Below are 26,330 nucleotides of genomic sequence, written 5' to 3'. Positions count from 1 at the left end.
TTCATTCATTCATTCATTCAGTTCATTCATTCAGTCATTCATTCATTCATTCATTCATTCATTCATTCATTCATTCATTCATTCATTCATTCATTCATTCATTCATTCATTCATTCATTCATTCATTCATTCATTCATTCATTCATTCATTCATTCATTCATTCATTCATTTGTTAGATCAGCCATTCAATTCAATTTTAACCATATGTGTTTGTATATCTGTGTTTGTTTTTGTATCTCTATGTGTGTGATTGTATCTGTAATTGTATATTTGTGAGAATGTGCGTGTGTGTGTTTTAGAATGTGTGCTTGAATGTATATGTGTAGTTTTAGGAATGTGTGTGCGTGTGTGTGCAGTGTACGTATGTGTTAGAATTCCATGTGTAATGTAGTAAAGTGTAACCAATATTGTGAAAAATGTTATATGGGGAGTCTGCAATTGTTTGGAGCTTAATGAAAATATGAATAAATTGAGAGCAGCCATCATAACTCACCATGCTACTGTTGTTGTTGTTGTGGATGATGATGATAACGATGATAATGGTGGTGGGGTGATGATGGTGGTGGTGATAGTGGTGGTGGTGATAGTGGTGGTGTGTCAGTTTCGTGGAGGAGATATTGTTGTTGCTGCTTTTGTTGTCGTTGCTGTTGTTATCGTTGTTGTTGATGATGATGATGATGATGTTGTTAAAGCGGATGTTGTTGGTGACGATATTGTTGTTGGTGTTGTTGTTGTTGTTGATGACGGAGTTGTTGACGTTGTTGATGATGATGTTGACGTTGATTTTGTTGTAAGGGACGTTTCTAAATTTGATGATGTTATTCAGTCAATGTATTCCCACTGATGATTTTGTTGAAAATGATTTTGCAGTTGTTGAAATTTTTGTTGATATCTCGCAGTTGTTGTCGTTGATGCTGTTGTTGCTGTCCTATTCATAACCTGATGCTGTCGTATTTATTAATGTTGTTGTTGTTGGGTCTGTGTTGTTTTATTTTTGTTGTTGTTTTCACATTTTCGATGTTTATGTTATTTTGGTTATTGTTGCTGTTGCTGCTATTTATGTTGTTGTTCTTTTTATTTACGTTAATGTTATTTATGTTAATGTTATTTATGTTAATGTTATTTATGTTAATGTTATTTAGGTTAATGTTATTTATGCTAATGTCATTTATGTTAATGTTTAGTCGTTTATGTTAATGTTTGATCATTTATGTTAATGTAGTACGTTATTTTTGTTGCTACTATGGTAAAAATATACGCAGGAGTAGTTGTTTAAATTAAACAATTCTTATTGATGTTCAGTGAAAAATGTCTCCCTAGATATTCACAGGTATGCTATGCAATGCATGCATGCATGCATGCACCAGGAATGCATATTTTATGTGCATGCATGCATGAATGAATGTATCGAATGTTTCCAAGAAACTAATATAATGAAATGTATTAATTTTATATTTGCATTTAATTGGTACTAAAATATTCTTTTTTCAATTTCTAAGCGCAGATTTTAAAAGTAAACAAAAATGGTTTTGTATGTATGTACGTATGCATGTATGTATGTGTGTGTGTACGTGTGCATGTATGTATGACCCTTTGTTGATTAACTAGCCATTGATGAGGTTGTAATCATTGTCGGGTTCTGCTATACTCTATATTATAGTGTCACGCACAGAAAGGCTATCTAGAGCCTCATTAAGTAAAGAGTAGGAATTAAATTTTTGAAGCAGAATCGACACGTATTCTTTAATGTAGTTTTTATCTAGAGGGTTTCCTGATATAAAGATAAATTTATTAATAAGTTCTTTTAAAAACAGATAGGTATTGTTGTCGGTTGGTTCAAAGGTTTTGATGCATATTGGTTTAGTCATTGAGAGTAACATACTTAGAAATTTTTTGGCCGTATGCTTTTAATATAAAACAAAAAATTGAAAAATAAACATTCAACTAACCTAACCCAATAAATGAATGCACGTAAAATTATTTTTAGCTTTAATATAGCCGTAGATAAATTTTGGCTGTAAGTCTTTATCTGGAAGTAAAGATGTCATACCAAAAGATGTAAAGTTAAACAGAATATTTTCAATCAAACATTTTACTAATTTGAATTATTTATTTTGGAAAATCTATTCTATTCTATACTATTCTATTCTACACTATTTTATTCTATTCTATTCTATTTTATTCTATTTTATTCTATTCTATTCTATTTTATTCTATTCTATTCTATTCTATTCTAGACTAGTCTAGACTATTCTAGACTATTCTATTCTAGACTATTCTAGACTATTCTATTATCCAATCAAAACTTCGATACACGGTTTTAAACAAAACATTAACTCCCTCAAAATCCTGGTGGCGAAGAAATCAACCTGAATAAATAATAATAAATACTAATGTACTTTCAGGAATTCATCAATGAAAACCAGCAAACAACCAACACGCCAGCCGACGACACGACATTCAAATCATTGTCCTCTGCTTTTTTATACTATACACGCACCTCCAACATATCCACTCAACATCCACATCTCTACATACGCATATGGACATGCTTAATTTAGCGTGTTGGTTCTATTTTCTATCACACGTCAAGAAGATACATACACAGAACAAACAGCCTACATATAAAATGTATATTTATGATGAATATGTTCTATACTTGTGGTGGGTATATCTATATGTGTATATATAATTATTTATTTATACTACGCACACACACGCACCCACATATGCATATATATATATATATATATATATATATATATAGTTGTTCAAAAAATCCACCGACGATTCAGCATAACAAGTTTTATGGTTGATTTTCTAATATTTTGAACTAGTATGCATAGTATGCATATATTATGCATATAGATCTATTTACGTCGAAATAGATCTATATGCATAACTTTAATAATAATATAAAAAATAAACGATTATAAAAATGGGATCTTGCTTGATTAATTTTAACAATTAAAATCATAAACGATTATAAAATGGATTTCAACATTTTGAATAGACTTAATTGTAAAGAACTAGTTCAAAATATTAGAAAATCAACCATAAAACTTGTTAATGCTGAATCGTCGGTGGATTTTTTGAACAACTGTATAGAACTTGGTCTTCTTCCTAATATATATATATATATATATATATATATATATATATATATAATGTGCTAGCGTGTGTGTTGTATATGTGGGTATGTACTTGTGCACGCGTGTGTGAATAAATAGATAAATAATTGTATACTCCTTACTTTCCCAAATATTTCGATGATAAGCATTTCATGCAATCGTGATAATAAAAACTGCACTTAAGAGCCTTGATGCTAGTCTGCTGACTGCCATCATATACGATCGTACGATTCACTATTCATCATCACACCAAATCTCTCTCTGATTGTCAAGATGAGGATGTTGATGTTGTTTTTGTTGTTGGTTGGTTGGTTCGTGTTGCCGTTACTCCCGACCATAAAATCGATAAATCAATGTGACAATCTTCATCGCTGTCGAGATGTTTAAATCGGTTAAAGTACGACGTTTGTGTGTGTTTGTGTGTGTTTATTTATTTAATTTCGAAAAACCTAGATTTTGTATCGTTATTTAGCAATAATTTTGATGGGTTTGATAGTTAGTTTTTTAACCATAAAAATATATCAAAGAATATTAATTTAGGTATAAATATCAATTATTTTGTCTAGCCATAATTATGCAAGTATATTTTAAAAGGAATTGAAATTTCGAGATCGCTTCACAATGCCGTTTTTTTTCTTTTTCGTTACAAAACTTTTTTTCTAATTAAAGCACAATCTATTTTTTATGTTTTTGTTTAAACCATTTCAGTGTTGTATAATGAGATATGTGATGAAAACAATTCTTTAACTATTTAACAGTGGTAATAAGTTTAAGACTAACTATTCAATAGATTAGTATTTTTAATTCTTTCGGATTACAATTATTTTAGTATGATTTACAAATCCTCAAAAAACTACTTCAACAGGTTCCTAAATTCGACATCAACAAAAACTGCAAGAACTACGTCATCTTTTTTCCAAAATGACTTGAGTGATCCAGAAATTTTCGGTAAGGGGTGTGATTTCAAAATTGTAAAGTTGATGACTTTTTTTATTCTATTTCTTGTATTACCGTTTTAGTCGATGGCCGTTTTTTGCTAATTTCGGTTTATTTTATTACTATATTATACACAAAATTTTTTCTTCCATGGTTTTGAGGAGGACTCCTAGATCAGCTATTGCAAGATGCATTCCTTCCTTTTGAATTTTTTGCAGCAGCAGTGACGGCCAGAAGAAACCAGGGTAGAAGATCTGTTTCCGGGACATCTTATTCAAACGATATTTTCTCTCTTCTACATGATTTTAATTGCTACTTTGCAGCTGATGTCATTGATGCTTGTTAGTTATTTGATAGAATCTACTCCTTGAACAGTTTGAAATTCTTTTTCTTTCAATAATCAAATAAATGTTGACGATTTTTATGATCATCTACTATACGTCAGTTTCATTTGTGATAGCACTGAAGTTTTTCACAGCATTTTCTGAGCTGAAGTTTCTTCACATGAAATAAATACTTCCAAAGGAAAATTAATTAGTTTCAATGTATCTCGTAATAAGTTTTTCAAAATTGATTTTAATCAACATATCATTAGAAATGATTTAGAATTTTTTTTTCATTTGTAGTTTAACAAAAATCAAGCGATTTTTGTCGAATTACCTTTGTTTTTGAACCTCCGTAAATTTTGTTTACGTCATTTAAGCAACGCAAGCATGGGACTTCTTATTGTTAGGTACTTCAAAAGCTCCACTGCTCATCTGCTCTCTTGAACTCTTCATCTTTCCCAACTTTCTACTGCATTTTGCATTGGTTACATTGGAATTAGTAGTTTGATAAGACTCTTGTAAATAAGTTCTGAAAGTTAAATACTCACTAATCATAGTACTTTTAGTCTTAGTAGTACTTTTAGTCTTAACGAAATATAGTAAAGTAATAACGTGAACGGGTTAGCAGAAAGGTCATCAGCATTAGATTTCAAAATCACTCCAGCGATTTGATATTCATTTCCTAGTTGCACCGGTTGCACAATTTAATAATAATCAGCTAAATGTTTTTGGGTTTTTCCAAAATATTCATCAAAGATGGCGTACCAGCAACCTGACCAGAACTTTTTGTGGCAAGTATTTCAAAGGTTGGTCGGGTGTAGTGGCTGTCACTCCATTTTATTTTATTAATTTAATTAATTTACTTTTATCTCAAAAGTTCTTGAGTTTTGAAAAAACATATTCGTAGTAAATTTTAATTAATTTAATAAATTTTGATTTATTCTATTTTTTTTGTTAATAAAATTAAAATTAATAACTAATATTAATTTAAAAAATGATTAAATTAAATTGAATGATATTATTATTATTAAATTATGGATACAACACTTTCAGTGTGGACAGAGACAGAAGTGGAACAATAACAGCAGTAGAACTAGGCCAGGCCCTATCAAATGGTTACTGTTTATAAGACTTTAATAATAATTAAAGTTTAATTTAATTATGTTAATTAATTTAAATTAAATTATTTAATACTACTTAAATAGTTAATAAACAAATATTAAATTAAAATTTATTTTTATTAATTTAATTGATATTACATGAAAATAAATAATTATAATGTAATTTATAAAACATAGAAAATGTTGTATAATGAGAATAATATGTATGCATAATTATTATATGAATATATTATGTCATTGTTGTATTATAAATTAAAAGTACTGTATTTATTTATAATTTATTCATTATTATAGTGTATTTATAACTAAGATAATTGGAGGTTTTAAATATAGATCAACATGAACAATTATTTTATAATATGTTGTAATCAACAGCATATCTTTAGTTTGATTTTAGAAAAGTTATTTATCATTTTATTTTATTGGTTCATCATTTTTTTTTGTTTTTTTAGTCAATTTATACATAATTTTATTATATCCACATTAAGATAATAAATAAAAAAACTAATTCAATTTATTCATCAAAGGCACATGGACACCATTCAACCCAGAAACAGTGAGGCTCATGATAGGTGAATAATGACTTTTCATCATTATTTTTGTTATTATTTTACTTATTATTATAATTTATTATTATTTTTTGTCTTCAATGATTTTCTAGGCTAGTAATAAGTATTGTTGGCTTCCATGTTTACTTGTCACACTTTATATTAATTCATTTTAAATTAATAATTAATAAAACTTTTTTCTAAATGTCTTTAATGGTTGTGTTAATGTAATATAGTTCAATTTTTTTAATTCTAAGGTTGTTTGTATTTTCATTTGCCTTGCCAGACAAAATATTGCTGACTTAAATTACTTTGATGTATTCGTTGTTAACTTTTATTTACTTCATGTAGGAATGTTTGACCGCAACAACAATGGTACTATAGACTTTCAAGAATTTGCTGGCCTCTGGAAGTACGTGACAGACTGGCAGCAGTGCTTCAAGGGATTCGATCGAGACAACTCTGGCTCCATAGATCAAGCAGAACTCAAACAAGCTCTCACAACTTTTGGTTTGTTAATTTCTTAATAATTGTGACAATCTTGTTAATTTTATCATTTGTCAAAAATAGTTTTGCTGAAATTTATTTATGATTTAACAAGCCCACAACCAACAAAATTGAATGATTCCCCAGGGTACAGGTTTTCAGATCAGTTCATCTCCCTGCTAGTAAGAAAGTTTGACAGGCAAGGAAGAAACACAATTGCATTTGATGATTTCATCCAGTGCTGCGTTGTCCTTCAGGTAGTTTGTTGTCCTGTCTGTTTGTTTCTTGTTTTGTCGGCTTGTTGTTTGGTCTCTTTGTTGTTTTGTCTGTCTGTTAGTGTTGTTTGTTGTTCTGTCTGATTGTTAGTGTTCGTTGTTCTGCTTGTTTGTTAGTGTTGTTTGTCGTTCTGTCTGATTGCTTGTGTTGCTCTTTGTACTCGTTCGCGTTTTCAAACGGATCTAAAAAAATTTTGACAAGGGGAGCCAAGATTTGTAATAATTTGTGATAGCGTGGCCAAAATTGGGCTGGCGACTCTTCTTGCGCAAAAACCGAGTTTTACCTACTTTTAATAACATTACTGTTTACAATGTGAAGGTTATGGCCCCCTGGCCCTTCCCTAGATTCGCCACTGTATCATTCATTATGTGTTTATTTATATATAGTATGGTATATTAATTTCTAAATAAATTTGAAAAATTGTAAATGATGGGAAGTGCCCAGCCCATTGATTGTTTTCTTCGTTAAAGAATATTACGAACAGCGGTTGTTATAAAGTATCGGTAATGGAAGCACGCCACATACTTGTGATGATGAATGTGGTGTAAAGTGATGAATGAGCTGCGGAAAGTGACGACAACGCTTCGTGTGATAATAAATGAAGTTTTTGATAATGAAAGAGGATTGCCATGTGATAGCGACTGATCCATTCACCATTCACCGACGTTAGTTAACGATGTAATTCTTCTTCTATTGCAGACCCTTACCTCATCATTCCGCCAGTTTGACACGGACATGGATGGCTGGATCACCATTGGATACGAACAATTTCTTAATCTCGTGTTCAGTTTAAAAGCTTGATTCATTGATATTTTTTTAAACAATATATTTCTTCATATATGTAAAGATTTTTTATAATTTAAAAACGCCGATTTGCATACGTATGTGAGAGATTATACATGTTTCGTTTGAAGTGCTCGATCTAAACGTCAACCTGCTTATAAACTTCGTGTCTGCCAGTTGCACCAGTGTTTGCCTGCGTTTACAAACCAGTGAACATGGCACACCTTGATTTTATTTTTAATTTCATAAATCAACTGTATGCAAATAAAGTGTGTGTGTTTCATATTTTTATTTACGTTGATTGAACTTTTTTTCAATATTTAATAAACTTTCTAGAACTTTGTATCTCAAAAATATCGATCGAGAAATAATACTAGCCGATATTAAAACCCTTTTAAATCGTTTATAAGAAAAAAATTAATCTTTTTTCACGCAATTGAACGTTTGATGAGTACACTTGCTCAAGATAACGTAAGCCTCAATAATGCAAAAAAGAGGAATTACTATCCATAACAAATTCATAAAAAAGAAATAAAACCAAAAATAAACGGGGTGGTTGTATGGTCCGTGCTTAAAATCATCCTTGTACTCCGTCAGGAAATACAACGTATCTCCGTAGAGTTGGCACAAGCTCAGAATCAACTGGACTATGTATCCAGACGATTCGTTCCTTAGAAAGAGGTACGCGGCATAAAAGGCAAGGGGTCCGTCGACGAACGCCGTCACGCCCTCCATGCAAACGATGAAGCTATCACCAGTGATGTACCTGCTGTCCGAGAGGCTGTATTCTTTCCACATCTGACCAAAAAACGATTCGTCGGAAGCTATCGTTCGAAATTTCAAGAAATAATATCCCTCCAAGAACAGGTGTATGAAACCGCACAGGCAAAACCAACATATTTTTATTCTTGTTATGAAAGAATTGCTGAGGTAATCCAGCTGACTTGAGTATTTAAATAATAAAACGAGAACGATCGAGATCACTCCAAAAAATGTTGATAGGAGGCCGACATTTGAAATGCTGTTTTTAACGTATCCAGCTATGATAACATCTCGAGGAAAATATGTGTGCTCTTCACCAACGCTATCCATAACTGATTAAACATAACAAAATTTTAGAATCAGTTATATACAAAAAAATTTCGACGTACGGTGGGCGCGAATGTTCTTATTTACATTTAATTTGATTACAAAGCTCACGCTTGCGAGCTGGAGTTCTAATTGGTGAACATGTAGTTAAGCTCCTCCCGTTTGATAACGCGCGATTCAACCATGGATTATATACATTAAGAAATATCACCGCATTTTCCGCATTGTTGAGTTTGGAACTAAGTTTTTAAATTTTTCGGACTTTTTAAGTATTATTTTTAATTAGAACTTTTTAAAAGTTTTAATTTAATCAATATTATTCAATTTATTTAAATTCAAATATTGAATAAATTGAATATTAATAGAATAATTGTAAAACTTGAAAAATTTGGTTACAAACTCAACACTGCAGAAAATGCGTTTTGATATTTCTTAATAACCGTATATACGACAGTCTGAACTAGAGGTCTACATGGAAAATTTCCCGTAAGTTTTCCCGCAAATACCCTTGTGAGGGAATGAGTGCGGGTGAGGGAAGACTTGTGAGGGGATGGGTGAGGTAAAATTTATTTTCAGGAGGGGCGGGTGAGGGAATAGAAATGTGTTCCCGCGTAGACCTCTAGTCTGAACCCCCCCCACTCCCACACACACACACATGGATTCAACTCAGGTGTCATGCTTGAATGGAAAAAGAATTTCATGTAAACGTTTATTAATTAATGCATTAATATAAAAACATTTCAAACTTTAAAAAAATTTAAGATGCATTAAAAACGTGCTGCACGTGAAATAGAACATATTATTAAAAAATATTATGTTGTTTTTACTGTCGACGAGAAATTTTAAAATATAAATAAATAAAATTACAACAAATACACCAGAAAAGAAATCAATAATTTTCAGCAGGAAGTATCCATCTGACAGCACAAGTTCTACCATCGACGCTTTTATCTAAAAAAACGGCAATTAACAAACGTTGCAAGAATTTGGCATCGTCCAGTGCATTGTGTGCTGTGTATTCCAGTCCTAAAAAATTTTTTACCAAATCTTCCTGTTTGTGTGAAAGAAGCTTGGGGTAAAGTTCTCTGAGGAATAGAAGAGAATCCAGACAACCGTAAACTATGGCCAGAGCAGCGTCTATTAAATTAACTTCCCTGAACGTTCTAAACAAGTGTTTAAAATCAAAATGGTCGCCATTATGAGCCGCCAGAAATATATAAGAGTTATTCATTATTTTCGATACCTGATGCAAGAATACTAAAAATTCTTTCAGGGCCTGCACACAAGGAATTGCATCAACTTGTTTTGTCTTATAATACAAATATTGACCGTCGAATGTTAAATTATTCAGTGCCGACGCCGATGGTGATATAGCTTTTCTAGGTAGAATGTACCTTTTAAATGAGAGGTTCATGTACACAGCTGCTATTTCCAATATTTCACAGTTCTCTGTAGAATGTAACAACAAATTTACAAAACATACACATGCATATCCAATCAAGGTCATAGTAAAGAGAAACAAAATAGACAATTTCCAAGAGAAGCACAGTTTTTACATCCATCAAAGATGATGTTAAAAAAATTCTTTAACAGCATTATTAACTTGTGAAGTAAAGAGTACAAGCAGGTTGATAATTTAACTCAAAAAACGTGGCATGGAAATCAATCTGAAGCATTTCGAAAAACGTTTAATTAAGTTATGCCAAATTAAACAAAACTATCTTAAAAAGGGCATTTAAAAAAAATTAAATGTTAAATATAAAAAAAGATTGGCTCAAGATTGCTAGATTGAACAAAAGATCTTAGAAGTAAAATTCAGAAATTGTAAATTTTCCTAATGTAACAAAGTAATATCAACTGTTATATGAATCATGTTCAATGATTGGAGAAGAAATATAAAAATTAACATATGTAGCAAAAAATAATTTTCACAAATTTTTTTCAAGTAACTTTTTTTTATGGTTGAAAATAAATCTCTTCTGTTTATTACAATTCCAATGAACTTTATTAAATAGAAATCAGTACAATTTGTATTTCAGAAAAGTACTTAGGTATTGGTGATTAATGCAGAAGATTAGGTGAAAAAAAGTAAAATTATTTTTCTGAAAAAAAAAAAGAAGTTAATTTTCTGCACTTTTAGTTGAATTTTATTTTAATTTTATGTCAAAGGTGTAATAATTGAATAATTTATGAAAAGTGATTTATGGTCTAACTCTAAACACAAGCAGCTCATTTAGGTTAAACAACCAATTACATAATTTTAGTACATGAATGTTAACCAACCTCAATAACAACTGATATTTCTTGCTACATATATGTTAATTTTTATTATTCTTCTCCAATCACTGAACATGATATGAACATGATTTATATAACAGTGGATATTAGGGTGGTTCACATTTGAATGGGGAAAAAAATTTTTTGTCTGATTTGAGTGCACACCCTCTGAAAAGTTTCCATTGGGTCCTAAAAACTTACAAACCAAAAATAAGACAAATCAAATTAAATTTAGAGGTTGCTCATGCATCTCAAAATTATATAAAAATGTGATGATTCATTATTTCAAAACCAAATACAAATATAACTGGAAAAGTATCAAAAGTTGGTTACTTACTTAATTCAAAACATAGATATTAGATATTTTAAAATGCATTATTATTATTAAATATTCTATGGTCACCATATTTGTTGTCAGCAAAAAGTAAAATAGGATAAATATCTGCATAATTTAACTGTGTCGATTTACTAGTAATTTGAGGTGATTTTGAAATACCGGTACTGTACATATTTAACTACGTATAAAATGGCTTCTAATTCAAACTGTGGTGCTCTTACAACACGCAGCATGACTAACATATGGCTGATTGGACAGTTACAAAGTGAACTTCCAGTAAATGTATTGCCTACAACAGGTGATGTCCTGGGAATGTTTTTTTATTATCATCAAGTAGAAAAGAAAACTGTGCCTGAAAGTGCAAAATTGTCGTCAGATAAGGTCATGGACATGTGGAACAAGGCTAGAATACCAACAACTTACCATACTCATGTTGTAGAAAAAGTAAAGTCGGTAGTTGATGACTACAAGCTAATAAAAAAGAACAAAAACAGACAAAGTGAAGCACAACGAGCACGAGAGAAGGAATTTGAAGAAAAGGAGCACATGCTGTTTGATATTGCTCACCAACACGCCATGCAGCTCATCCGAATTCAGGAAGATATAGAATTTCTTGAAGACCAGAGGGGCAGTCAACGAATGCAAATGAGTGGCATTGATAAAGATCTGACCAAGAAAGAAGAGCGCACATAACAACGTAAATGCAAAGAAGAAGAGAGAAAAGAGCGAGAGCAGGAGCGGATGACAGAAAGTACCTCACTACATTTATCTAGTTCTGATGACAGTGATAGTGAACAGCAGGACACAGAGGACAACTATGAAATTGAAATTCCAGTGTACTACAAAAAGCAGATCAGTGAAGTAGAAGACAGTCTGTCAAGCAGTGCCAGCAAAAAAACACGAACTGTGCAGGATATGTTGTCGTCACCAGATGTTGCTTCAGCACTGGATAGAATAAACCTGTCAGATAGAAAGTTCACAGTATTGGCAGCAGCCATTGCACAAGCTAGTGGGCAAGACATCAGGGATACATCTCTGTCACATTCCACAGTTCATCGTAAACGACAGCAACATCGATCAACCATTGACAGCAGTATTCGTCAACAATTTCAGGATCGTGACAGAAACCCCCTTCTGGTTCACTGGGATGGGAAGATCATGAATGATGATCCACACTCCAGAACTGATAGACTGGCTGTTGTTGTGACTGGCTGTAATGTGGAGAAAATCTTAGGAATTGTTAAAATTGCATCAAGCACGGGACAAGCACAGGCCAATGCAACTTTTCAGTTGCTCAAATTATGGGACGTTAGTGAAGACATTATAGGCATGTGCTTTGATACTACTGCTGCCAATACTGGGACGTCAAGTGGAACATGTGTTTTGCTGGAGAAACTGCTCCATAGAAATCTCTTGCACTTTGCTTGTCGTCATCATGTACATGAATTGATAATCGGTGAAGTTTTCACAGTTCTGTTTGGTCCAAGCTGTGGCCCCAACATTGGAATGTTTGAAAGATTTCGAGCCTACTGGCCAAATATAAATCAGTCAAACCACAAGCCACTTGATGATGACAGGATGAACCACTCATTGCTACAGATGATGCGGTCTGACATAGTACCATCTTTGACATGTTTTCTTTCAGCTGACAGCTCATACATCCCACGAGAGGATTACAAGGAGTTGGTTGAACTCTGTCTCTTAGTGCTGGGTTATCCAATGCAGACTGATGGCAAGTACCATTTCCGTGTTCCTGGAGCATATCACATGGCCAGATGGATGGCCAAAGTGATCTACTGTCTCAAAATGTATTTGTTCCACAATGAATTCAAGCTAACAGCAACTGAAACAAAAAGTTTAACTGAATTCTGCCTATTTGCAACCCATATATATGTGCCAGCATGGATGTTGTGCCCAATACCCAGTGATGCACCAGTCAATGACCTGCAACTTCTGAGCAGAATTGAACAATACTCTGAAATCAACAAGAATGTAGCAAGTGCTACCACAAAAAAGTTGAAGAATCATCTGTGGTATCTCGGTACAGAAATGGTTTAGCTGTCATTGTTCTCAAATAAGGTTGCAAATGCTGAGAAGCAGTTGATTGTGGAAGGAATGACTGCAGTAGATTCTGACTGGAGTGTGCAAGGTGTCAAATATCCTGCAACTGAACTGGAACAGGTGAAAAGCAAACCACTGCATGATCTGGTATCAGGTACATCTCGTGCTGCATTGTTATCACTTGGAATGGATGTTGAACCAGACTCATGGAATGATCTTCCTTTATTTCAAAAAGTAGCAAATGTTGTGAAGTCACTTAAGGTCGTTAATGACACTGCAGAACGCACTGTGGCACTCATGACAAATTTTAACCAGTCTATAACCAAAAATGAAACAACTGCAAAAACTGATACAGGTGGTGGAGGACAATCGAACACGTATTCCGGACTCCTCTAAGCGCACATTAGCCAGTGCTCAAGCAGCTGCTGCTATGTTTTGAGTCTGACATACTATGAGTGATTAACAGAAAAACATAAACTGAGTACATTAATTGCCTCAAGTTAATTTCAGTTTCTCAATCAAAGATCAACAGTACTGAACTTTCAAGTTGCCTTTACCTTGTGAGAACTGTTTGTTTAGTGTTGAATATTTTGTTATTTTGAGTATAAATTTGTAGAACTGTTAAATCTTACATGATTTTCACAAGAATGTTGTTCATTTTACTGCAAAATAAACATTAAACACAAAATTGTAGCACTGACCAACATTCGCTTATATGCTAAATATGGTGAAAAACTGAATGTCATTGAGCAACCTCTAAATATTGTATTGTCAGAATTGAATGAAATTTTGCACACATGCTAACTTTCAGCTAAGGAAAAAATATAGGGGGTGTTAAATATTAAAAAAATATTAAAAATTGTTGAATATTAAAAAAAAATTTTTTAAATTCCATGTAAAATATAAGGTCTTGTATTAGTGAGGGCAATGAAGTTACACAAAATGACTACTTAGTAAACAGTATGTTACACCATATGATCTATTAAAACAGACATGGTTGTTTTACAATCTTAATGAGGTTTTAAATTTTATTTTAAAATACAATTTATGAAAAAAAAAATCAAACAAACTTTCCAAGCTGTTTGTTTCCAGATCCATAAGTACAAGTGAACACTTTGCTATTTTTCCATCATCATCGTCTTCTTTTTCAACATCAATGTTTCCTTCATTTTCAGTCATCAATGTGGTTTCTTCCGAACCTTCCACAGCACATTCATCTTCCATTTTACTGTCTTCCTCAGATTCATGATGATGAAGATGATTTCTTGTCACATTTTTTCTCACAATTCCAGTGAAAACAACATCATCTTCGCAATCTCTTTCAACAGTACCTTCAACATAATTTTCAACATTTTTCTCAGCATCTCCCATCATCTCCATCAAAACAATAACATTGTCATCTTCTTCGATATTACCTGCAACAAAATTTTTTATATCTTTCAGAACATACCAATCCAATCTTCCAATCCAAGCTTTTCTTTTGATAGTACAACCTCATTTTTTACCTAAATCAGTAAAACCAGGTTCAGCAATCATCACCGTGTTATGCCGGTTATTGTTAACAACGTGTAGTTCTTCCATTTCATTGGTTGTATTCAATTAAATTACACTAACACACATCATTTATTTATTTAAAATTAATTATAAAAAGCATAATTTGAACTAAAGCCGGCACAATAAAATATGGGCTTTTAAACTAAATGGCAGAAAGTGCCGCGTTAACAAGTTTATAGGTGCCATGTTGATAAACAAGATGCGTTCAAAAAAAATTAATAACATTTCAATTAATAATCGTAATGACTGTTATTAACACCCATAGACATTTTTGGAGGGGTTCAAAAAACATTATTTTTCTTTATAAAGTTCAAACCTTGGCAAACGCATAAATATAGCAACAAAAGAATAAAAATGGAGAAGTACTATCGAAATACATATGTAATTACAGTAAAAACTGTTATTTTTTATTATAAAATTTAAATTATAAATAACATGCAACTTAATTTATAACATAATTTTTTTCTTTAAACTGAATATGCCTGGCATCTAGATGTAACTTATTATGAACGTTTAGCATTTTTTCGAATGTGGTACGTTTCATATAATTTTGTAATTTAATTCTTTAAAAAATTTTACACCGTTGTAGTAGGCTAGATAATGGTTTTCTGGTGTGCCAGTTTGACACTGGTAATGTTACCAACATTTAAAATAGAGTGTATCTATATAGAGAGTATATATATATATTCTATTTATATGATATCTGGGCGTACTAAAGCGGAATTGGATGATTTTTTGAAGCATAACTAGCTTTACATACCTCTTGTATGCCTGAAGACTCTTTCAAGCGTTTAGACAATTTTATTATATACACATAAAAAAAAAACAAATAAATTGCGTGAGCTACAAATAAGCAAAAGATAAATACATGAAATTAAGCATAAATGAATAAATTAGCGTCAAAAACGCGCGACATACAAGGAATTTTTTCTTCCAAACGTTGTCCAAAATCGTTGCAATACTTTCGAGGTTAAATAATCAAGCAAGAAATTTTAGGCTATGTCAAAAATTGAACTAGCTTCTATTGTAAATATAGAATCAAACTTTATCTCTCCCGCCCTGAGTTAGCTTACTTCCTACTCAATAACACACATATTCATCTCGTACAATTAGAATGTACACATACAGGCATACCCATATGAAGACATACCCATGCATTTGAAAATAAAATCCTTCTACACGGTCATGAGTTTTTCATACATGATTATTATTATTACTACTAATCAATATTATTAGTTTTATTATTTTTTGTAAACTTGGCTGTGAGTGAGCCAGATGTTTATATTGCCTACCATTACTCTCATGAATATCAACGACATTTGAGCTCATTACAACCATCATGCCTTACATTTTTATTATTATAACCAAAATTTTAAAGCTGCCAATGTCGCAAATACAATAAAAATGTTTAATTTTTAAGGAATATCAATTTAAAAGTAGAAATAATGAAATTTTTTAAACTATTGTTTCACAATGGCGAAAAGCAAACACAAACAGATCAAATTCTGAAATGTTTTAGTCTCTTTCGAGGGGATGAACCCCGAAACACACTCCGGCTACGCCCTTGTTAACAACTCAACAGCAACATTAATTATCACACACACACGCAACATCAACCTGAATCCTATTCACAGTAGAATTTATTAAATCTCAGTAAAACTTAGTTTTTACCCAAAAAAACATCGTTTCGAGTAGAAAACTGACCAAAAAAATGTGTATAGGGAAATAAAGGTTAAATGTTCGCCAGCCTAATTTTGATTGGACCAGCAAAAACTTTGGTAGTTTTTGGCCCCTACCGTCAAATTTCAAAACTTTAGCCCCCGTCAACGTTTTCTATGTATAGATCCGCCCCTGGATGATGGGAGAATAAGGCTGGCGTCGTCAGCATGTTTAAATAATTTAATAGCGTTCACTTAAAAGGAACTGGTGTAAGTATAAGATACAAAAACGATAAAAAGTACAACTTGAAATTCATTCATTCGTCGGTGATGCCAGCTTTTTCACCTCTCTACAGACTTCTAATGATATTTAAATTGAAACATATTACCACTAACCTTAAGCAGAACATTTCAATGTTACTGAATGTTTTCTTGGAACCACAATTCACTGATTTGAATTCTTTTGTAAAATATTTTTAAATAACTAGCATGCATTCATTTTTACCAGTCAGCAAGGTTAAAATATAAATACTTTGAAAAAAGATTTGGCTTCCTGAAATAAACAGTGTAATTTAGCAAACATTGAAAAAACTATGGTGTCTATCATTTTAGTTCATCGCAACAGCAAACGTGAAATTAATTTTAGACACAAAAAGGCAAGTTTGCACTTTTTTTTAAATTGTGAATGACATTAAACAAACGTGTTGCCGTTTCAACGTGTTGTACGCAAACTTCGCCTGTACGTCGTTGGACCTGTTTTGTTTTCGAGCATACATCTTGCGTGTACTACTATTAACTCTAGTCTCTGTTAATGCTATTATTAAAAATTTTGCGTTATATACAAAAAATAACTAAGAGCAAATATATTACCCGACAAAAATTCAGTTGATTAATATCGCTCAATCACGTGATTTTGTAGAAACGAAATGATTATTTCCTTGTGGTGTTTGTGAAAATTATCAGTTGGATAAATACTATTGATATCAATTTTTCGCTATTAAGTTGACAATCTTCGAGCGAAATCTTCCATACAACATGAAAAACAGTTGGAAGTTAATCAAAACATCAGCGGTACTTTTGGCAGCGTTCAATGCTGTAAGGTTTCAACTCAAATATATTAAATTCTTTAAATAACTTCTAACATATATTCAATAATTTGGATTTTGATAAAAAGAGATACCTACTAATTCAAAAATAGTTCATCGACATCAAGTTGTAGGCCTCCTTAACTTAACGAGATAACGTGATAAGAATAACCATTAGTGCCGTAATAATAAATTAGTCTTACTCGTTGTACTTCCGATCAACATTCGGCAAATCACTGAAGACATTCGAACGTGCCTCTCTTAAAACCGAATTGATTTCAATATTTTCATTGTTGATAGCAAAAATTAAAAATTAAAATAAGCAACAATGTTTTTATTTGTTAAGGGGTTCAACGCTGGTGTCTTCAGTCCGACACTACCAGACATTCAAGCACTGACTCTCAGTACAACGGCCCAAATGTCCAACACGTTAGTGTGGATTGGCATTGCTGGAATATTTGGATCAATTCTTCTCGGTCCTTTATTCGACATGGTCAATGGATTGGCCTTGCTTAGCCTCTGCTTGTGTGCTCAAGGTTTTGGATTTGGAGCAGCACCATTCTCCAACATCCTATCTGGATATCAAATGATTCTTTCTATTGGATTTCTGTTCAACTTTGGATTGGTGTCCGGTTATTTTCTCATTTAAATATTGACAATTTTCAACATTGTAAAAAACAATTGAAATTTTGTTTTTAGAAATCAACTTTGAATCAAAAATCATCATTGTAATCGCTTTTTTTCCTATACTAATTTCAATTTATTATAATACTTAAATTGTTTCACGTTTTATGTACAATTTTCATTTTTTTGTTCACCTCTTTTTGAGCTAATATTTTTTTTTAGCTATTTACCTTATTTCAGTTAAGTACTCGCTTAATGGATTAGTTAGATAGATGCTTATTAAAAAAATTTCATTTGGTTTTTATTTGTTAGGTTTACTAATCAGTAGTTCTCTAAAAAGTCCACAATTAACATGCACATAGCTTGCTTGAATGCACACGAAGCAACTCATCTTAAACTCGAACATGACTTTTTCATTCCCTCATAATCCATATCCATCAACAATTTCGTTTTCACGCTTTATGTGTTGATGTTGAAATGTTTTAATGCATCTGCCTAACCAGATCGCTAGAGCACATCGTTTTTAACAATTACACAACATTTTCCACTTACATATTTTTATAATTTCATTTCAGGAACAATGTCAGCCAACTGCATAATATGGCGCAACCAGCCGAAAATGATAGGACCAATTTTACAAACAACATCCCTCGTTTACGTCGTTGGAACAGCTATCTCGCCTCAAGTCGTGGCACCATTTCTGACAAAATCGAATTTTACTAAAAACAAAATAATGAATAACACAAACTTTGGTTATGAAACTTTCGTTACCGATGTTGTCAATTTTTCCCCAAACACAAGTTTTGAAAAAGACTCCAAATTCGCTATACAAAAAGAGTCAAATAGCGATTCATCTTTCTTTAGCAAAATCAAACCAATTCAAATTGCTTACCTTATTGTAGGCCTGTTTGATGAAATTGCGGCATTATATTGCTTTATTATTTTTTTGATAGATAAAGGTAAAAAAAGTTTGAAAAATTTTGAGAAAAAGAAATTTGTACCAAGACGGCGTCATTATTCAACATCTAATAGCATGCACACAACAACCCCTGCCTTTGATTCTCTCGAATTTAGGAATGTTAGTAGACGCAGGCGATCGATCAGTTGCAGTAACAAGCCTCCTACGATAACTTTCGGGAAGAATGCTGCTGATGACAATGTTGATGATGTCAACAAAGACAGTTCTGATGAAAAAATTGACAAAATCGTAAATATCGACCCTAAATTTTTTTCAAATGAGAGCAAAGTCCATAAAGAAAACAAAAAATGTGTGCCAAATATTTCGCGAAAAAAAACATTGGATGTTATAGAAATTTCGCATAATGATTTAGTACGGTTTCAAAAATATGTTGATGAAAAGTCAAAAGTTCAAGATGAAAAAAATAGCTCAGATGAGTTGATCGATATTAATGTGGTAAAACAAGCTAAAGTAAACGTAAGAAAGAGTTTTGAAGAAGAGATAAAAAGACGAAGAAGTTCGATGCAAGTTTCAGATGTGATGCAAATTGTAAATATTCAAAAACAAACTGAAAATAGAAAAAAATCGACCTCAGATAAAATACACAGCTCCCATCATTCACCGAGCATAGCTGATGTTTCTTTGGATGATAACCTGGAGGGTAGTGCACCAAAGTTAGTTTATGGCTTGCCTACAGTCTTATTCTTCATCGTGGTTCTGGTGTTCATAATAACAAACGGAGGTAGAGAAGGCATGATGACTGGTTTACTCTATACTTACGTTGAATCATTTCTTCATTGGCAACCATTTAATGGTACTATACTAGTAACCACGTATCACTTAATTAGGGTCATCGTTCACTGCGTCTTCATATACCTGGCTAATAAGATATCTCCTTTCATTCTCACTCTATTCAATTGTTCAGTTCTTCTAGTCGGTGGTTTGCTGATGTTAGGAACGTCCAAGAGTTCTGAACCTGTTTTTACATATATTTCAGTCATTTTAACGGGGATAGCTACATCCAATATACAACCAACGACTATAACTCTAGTTCAAAAGTCAATTCAAGTGACCGGTAAGATAATGGGAGTACTGTTCGCAGCGTTAGCTGCCGGCCAAATAATATTTTCTCCCGTCCTTGGAATATTCCTTGAAAAACGCGGAGCTGTAGCTTTCCCCGCAATGATATTTTTGACGTCTGTTTTATCATCTTTGCTGTTTACACCTTGGTACTTTTTAGCCAAATATGTTAAAAGATTTTATGAAAAAAGACGCAGTCAGAAATTTGATGCAAAAGAATGGTATCTGAATTATAAAAGAAAACTCGAAAAAGCTAATTTAAACGAAAGAACACCATTGAGAAAAAATTAAACCTGCAATTTTAACTTAATTCGTGGTTGTTTTTCACACAAAATATAAAATTTTTCAGTTTTTTAATAATGATTTATAGTTTATACATTATATTTATTACGTGACTAAGCCAGGCGGATAACTCTGGCGATTGTATTAGTAGTTTAAAATTAATGTAATGTGAACCGACTTATTTTGCTTGCTTTCAGATTTTATTAATTTACACTGTTTAAAACTTAATGAAATAATTTTTTGAAACATTTATTAATGTGTTGAGCGCTACTCAAAGACATTCACCCTTTTATTTTAAGAGTTATACGACGTGTTATATGCCGTCTTCTTGTTCTAATGTTGCACCCACGCGTCATTTAATAATAGACCTGCTGGTGAGTAAGCCAGTGTTAACGTAAGTGCGCCTGTCTGTTCTACGTATGTATGTACGTATGTTGTATACATGTTGTATATGTGTATGTTGTATACATGTTGAATACATGTTGTGTATATGTATGTTGATACATGTTGAATACATGTATGTTGTATACATGTTGTATATATGTATGTTGTATACAAGTTGAATACATGTATGTTGTAGATATGTATGTTACATACATGCATGTTGTATGTGTTGTAAACATATTGAATACATGTGTGTTGTATACATGTTGTATACATGTTATTATATTTAGGCGGTTAAACAACTCAGGTAATAGAAGTTTTTATTGATTCCGTGTCTTTAATAATCTCATTCAAGTTCGTCCATTTTACACTTTTCAATTCATTTCTCGTCGATTTTGAAGAAGGATTTCCAGTTAAAAGCAGCAACATATTTCAAGTGTTCATAACTTAAATTTCTTTTTAGTCTTATTTTGTTTATATTTGAAGAAAAAAAAGGTGAAGTGGTTTAAGAGAAACTTGTTTGTTTAAATTGAAAATCACCTAAAAATAAAATACGAATTTCAAATATTCGAAGTTCTTTTAATAATTAGAAAATGGCCAACGATTACGGCATTACGGGGCCAGAGTTACAATACCTGGTTGCTGGAAAAGACAAAGTGAATGATCCAGCCTCCCAGGCGCAATGGGCCTCCAAGAAGTTGGTGTGGGTGCCCAGCGAACAGCACGGCTTCGTTCCTGCCTCACTCATTGAGGACAAAGGAGACGAAGTGACAGTTGAAATTCAGGAGACCAACAAGAGGGTGAAGCTGAACAAAGATGATGTCCAGAAGATGAATCCTCCAAAGTTCAATAAGGTGGAGGACATGGCTGAACTGACCTGTCTCAACGAAGCTTCAGTCCTGCATAACCTGAAGGAGAGATATTACTCTGGATTAATCTATGTGAGTTTTTTGTAATTCAAATACTCTATCTAACTAAGTTATTAAACTAAACTAAAATACTAAATGATTGTCTAATGATTTTTTTCTTTATAAATAAATAAATAAATAAATATACAACAAACAAACAAAATAGAAAAATATTAATAAATTCTCATTTGTAGCAGTATATATGATATTGATTGTTACAGTATTTTAAAAACAATTTATTAAAATGTTTAAAAATTATAAAAATATATAATTGTATGGTGTGTGTTTTAATATTGAATTTATTAAATAAAATTTAATGAATTATGTAGAGTAAATAATGAGATTAACAAGTAGATGAATATTTATAAAAATATTAATTAAAATATAAATTAACATTTAATTTATATGTCCTTCACCGACGTCCTACCTCAGGAAACCGGGTCTCTGGACGCATAACGAAGATTGATTGATTGATTTAATTTTACTTTTTTTTTGAAAAAATTAATCTTCAGATTTATTTAATTTGTCATTAAAACCAAAACAAAAAATTAATCAAGACATATTCAGGATTGTTCTGTGTTGTGGTGAACCCTTACAAGAGGCTCCCAATCTACACTGAGAAGGTCTGCTTGTGATGGATGCGAATGTGGTTTTGTCAACATTTGTGTTTGTGTATGTGTTTGTGTATATGTGTGTGTGTGTATGTGTGAATGTGTGTTTGTGTGCGGGCGTGTGGGTGTATGTATGTGTTTGTGTGTGTATGTGTTTGTGGGTGTATTTGTTTGTGTGTGTATGTGTGTGTGTTTATTTGTTGTCCTATTAATTAAGTTAATGACTTCATGGAAGTATTTCTGTATAAAATTTTTAAGAATAATTATTAATTTAAAATAATATTTTCCATTATTTATTGATAAATAAAAAATATTTTTTCAAGTAGTTTAGCGATATTCTTAGTTTTATAATTCATTGAATCAGGCTTTTTGTAGGCTTTATTTTTGATTTGTTTAACTGAATGAAATTTGAATTATTAAAATTTATCTCTATATAAATTAGAATTTTTGTTAGAAATTTTATCTTAACTGTCATAAATAAATTGCGTTAATAAATGTTTATTATACAAACTGCTTCTTATATATTATCTTTGTTCATCAGCTAATGAACAAAAATAGTGGAAAAGGGTGATGATTCATTATGTCTTATTAAGAACTTTCTTGTAATGTATTTGTATTATATGGCAGAAGATTACAACTAAAAGAGGAAATGGTGACATTAACTTAAGCAATAATAACCTTTTTAGAAATAGCTGACTGAAACAGCTAACAATAGCTGACTGAAACAGCTAACAATAGCTGACTGAAACAGCTAACAATAGCTGACTGAAATAGCTAACAATAGCTGACTGAAATAGCTTACAATAATCTGGGAACAGTAAAAGTTCTTTGAGCTTCAGTCTCCGTACTTTATGCAAAATAAATTTTTTTTTCTTTCTAAAAATCTGACACATTAGTATTTTGCATCCTATTCTGCATTCAGCTGGTTTATATTTGTCTATCAGCTTCATCCAATCATTTGAGTTATTAAATTATGCATGCAGTTCTGTTTGTGCCACAGACTTGTAATAAATGAAATATTAATATTAATAAGTTGAAAGGGTTAATTTAATTTTGAATGTGAAGGTCATAGAATTGTACAAGGGCAAGAAGAGACATGAGGTGCCCCCACACGTCTACGCCATCACGGACCAGGCCTATCGTAACATGCTTCAAGGTTTGATTGTTCGTCATTGTTCACTTCTCTTTCTTTGTTCTTTGTTTAATTTACTTGGTTTTTGCTTTGTGGTTTCTTCCTTTTTGTTTTGTTTATTTTTTCAATTATGAATTTTTGTTCATTCAATTTTGCTGGTTTTTTTGCTTTTCTCTTAGTTTATATTTGGTTTTGTTGATTAAATAATTTTTTTTTAAGTTCTTTGTTCGTTTGTTCATTAATTGGTTTGATGTTTATTCACATTTTTCGTGCCATGGCCTAAATTGGTGAGAGTCAACAGACAGTGAAAGATAGATAGATCTCTTTTTAGATGAGTGTCATTCTAATATATTTGCATCTTTTGTGTTGTTGGCATGGTTACTGGTTGGATGTCAGTTGCTGGTTGGATTGTTGTCAGGCAGTTTGTTTATATTGTAGTTAATTAGTTCAGTGTGCATATATATTTCGTTCTTATTATTTGATATTTGTGGCACATCTAATTGGAGGTTAACCTCACAATGAGATTTGGTTTAGTTTATGTTTGATTCATTGATTGGATGGGGTCTCTATTACTGAATGTTATTGCATTGGTGGTTCTGTGATGTTAGTTCTCGTGTCTCTCTTCTTGACTATTCCAATCATTTAAAACATTCTGTTGTACTGCTGAAAGGTTTTAATAAATTATGTTAATAAGTTGCGTTAGTTTGGTTGTATTAATAAGTTATATTATTAAGCTGTATATTTAAGTTGTATTCATAATTTCTGAATAATTTTGTTCTCATTAAATTTATTTGTAACTTCATTTCAAGAAATTTTGTTTTAGTCAGTCATTCCTAGCATTGCTTTAATAATAATAATTTGTTAATAATAATAATTTGTTAATATTCTTATGTAGTACATACATGTTGAGTTGAGAGACATGCATGCCAAGCCAACCAATGTTTAGGTACATTCACCTATGCATATGTATATGATCCACATATTTTTGTTTGTTCATTTATTTGTGTGTATGTGTCCGTTTGTGTGTCTGTGTGCCTCTTTGTATGTGTATATGTTGTTATAATTGAATTAAAAGTAACCTGTATATCAAATGTGTGCATGTGCGTGTGGCTGTACGCATGTGTGTTTGTGTGTGTGTGTGTGTGTGTGTGTGTGTGTGTGTGTGTGTGTTCATTCTGTGTATGCGTACATACATATAAACATACAATATGTAGCATGTTGTGGCATTGAATTGGTTGGTACTAGTTAAATGCACACTACTTGAATTGAATGTCATTAAGAATAAGAGCTCAATAAATATTGCATTATATAAATATGCCTGTTAATATTATATTAAACATGATATAGAGGTGTACATGTAAGTGTATGTGAACATGAATGTATGTATGCTTAATAGGTATGTATATGTTCGTGAATGTGCGTGTGTGTGTGCGTGTGTGTGTGCGTGTGCGTGTGTATACTTGTTTATGTAGTGTCACAGTTCAGACCCTGGTACATCTTAATTAAATGATCAACTTTTCAATGAATGAATGAATAAATGAACGCTTGAAAGAATAAGTGACTGAGTGAAGAAAATGAAAAACAAAAGATTGAAAGAATAAATAAAAGTGGAAGAAATTTGTTTGATTGGAAGAAAGAATTCAAATAAAAATTTATTAAACTAAAAAGTAGAAAGTTATTTTTGTCAATAAATTAAATTCTGATAAAACTTCATTCTAGATCACATCCACATGCACGGCTTTAAAATTATGATAGTGATAGCATTATACAGCATAGAGACATATAATTTATGTACATTCTGGTAAGAAATACAAGCAAGCACACAAACAAACACACAGACAAATACACAAACAAACAAACACAAGCGAGTTAATAAGGAAAACACAAATAGACAAACAGGGAAAAGCACCTAAACAAAAACATTCAAACACAAACAGACAGACACGCAGACAAACAAATAAACAAATTAAGCAAACACACACATAAATACATACACAAACACATACACACAAACACGTACACACACATTCTTAAAATATTTTCAATACCGTCTTTTGAGGTACCATTAAAAAATGTTTTAATCAAAAACCATGCATTGAATTTTAAATGATTAAAATAATAGTGGTGAGAATTTTTAGGTAATAATGATAATAACCTTAACAACAACCAACCAATAACAACAACAACAACCAACCAACAACAACAACCAACCAACAACAACAACCAACCAATAACAGCAACAACAACAATATTAATAATACAATGTAATTAATGATAAAGACATTCTGATCTGTCACCCACACACATGTTAATGCTCGTTGCAAGTGACACTGATGTTAATTCATTTACTAGTAAATGAAACTGAGACTTGAAGAATTAAAGTAATAATTAAAAAATAATTAATTAATAATAACAGGGGAGGCCTGCAAAATTAATGAATAATAGGTAATCATACAACTCGAACTCTGAGCTGAACAGTCAGTCAAACGTTTGCTGTCATATAACATTTCATTGCATCTAGATTCACTTTTATCCTGTGATTTATATGCAGCTCAAGAAAATGTTACTCTCTCCCTCTTCTTTTACTTTCTCTACTTTCTCTACTTTCTTTCTTTTTCTCTCTCTCTCTCTCAACTTTCTCTCTATCTCATTTTCTCTGCTTGAGTTTAAATTTTGGAATGT

At 31.8% G+C, this 26,330-nt stretch overlaps 6 protein-coding genes across 6 annotated transcripts; 4 read left to right on the top strand and 2 right to left on the bottom strand.

The window, feature by feature from the left end:
- Positions 1-5,150: 5,150 nt before the first annotated feature.
- Positions 5,151-8,770, top strand: HELRODRAFT_109312 (hypothetical protein; the record flags this gene model as incomplete). The annotated part of the gene is made up of 6 exons (XM_009013117.1): positions 5,151-5,200; positions 5,448-5,509; positions 6,043-6,087; positions 6,415-6,573; positions 6,697-6,806; positions 7,525-8,770. 6 exons carry the CDS (start codon positions 5,151-5,153, stop codon positions 7,624-7,626), a joined length of 528 nt encoding a protein of 175 aa, XP_009011365.1. The 3' UTR covers positions 7,627-8,770.
- Positions 8,771-9,664: 894 nt separating this feature from the next.
- Positions 9,665-10,141, bottom strand: HELRODRAFT_144193 (hypothetical protein; the record flags this gene model as incomplete). The annotated part of the gene is made up of 1 exon (XM_009013116.1): positions 9,665-10,141. A coding segment is annotated over one exon (477 nt), but the record flags the coding sequence as incomplete, so codon positions are not given.
- A 1,359-nt stretch (positions 10,142-11,500) lies between these two features.
- Positions 11,501-13,768, top strand: HELRODRAFT_167628 (hypothetical protein; the record flags this gene model as incomplete). Its single annotated transcript, XM_009013115.1, has 3 exons — positions 11,501-11,942; positions 12,021-13,363; positions 13,493-13,768. The coding sequence occupies 3 exons, from the start codon at positions 11,501-11,503 to the stop codon at positions 13,766-13,768; spliced, it is 2,061 nt and encodes a 686-aa protein (XP_009011363.1).
- A 129-nt stretch (positions 13,769-13,897) lies between these two features.
- HELRODRAFT_167627 (hypothetical protein) lies at positions 13,898-14,953 on the bottom strand (the record flags this gene model as incomplete). The annotated part of the gene is made up of 4 exons (XM_009013114.1): positions 13,898-13,939; positions 14,127-14,128; positions 14,443-14,787; positions 14,878-14,953. The coding sequence occupies 4 exons, from the start codon at positions 14,951-14,953 to the stop codon at positions 13,898-13,900; spliced, it is 465 nt and encodes a 154-aa protein (XP_009011362.1).
- Positions 14,954-17,358: 2,405 nt separating this feature from the next.
- On the top strand, positions 17,359-21,004 carry HELRODRAFT_190294 (hypothetical protein). The gene is made up of 3 exons (XM_009013113.1): positions 17,359-17,679; positions 18,016-18,301; positions 18,869-21,004. The coding sequence occupies exons 1-3, from the start codon at positions 17,620-17,622 to the stop codon at positions 20,620-20,622; spliced, it is 2,100 nt and encodes a 699-aa protein (XP_009011361.1). The 5' UTR covers positions 17,359-17,619; the 3' UTR covers positions 20,623-21,004.
- Positions 21,005-21,590: 586 nt separating this feature from the next.
- On the top strand, positions 21,591-25,453 carry HELRODRAFT_167625 (hypothetical protein; the record flags this gene model as incomplete). The annotated part of the gene is made up of 4 exons (XM_009013112.1): positions 21,591-21,938; positions 22,463-22,528; positions 23,582-23,672; positions 25,368-25,453. 4 exons carry the CDS (start codon positions 21,591-21,593, stop codon positions 25,451-25,453), a joined length of 591 nt encoding a protein of 196 aa, XP_009011360.1.
- Between the last annotated feature and the right edge of the window lie 877 nt (positions 25,454-26,330).

This window comes from Helobdella robusta (genome assembly GCF_000326865.2).
Source record: "Helobdella robusta unplaced genomic scaffold HELROscaffold_11, whole genome shotgun sequence".
Classification (NCBI taxonomy): Eukaryota; Metazoa; Annelida; class Clitellata; order Rhynchobdellida; family Glossiphoniidae; genus Helobdella; species Helobdella robusta.
Note: the sequence above shows the minus strand (reverse complement) of the source record. Positions and strands in the feature narration are given on the sequence as shown.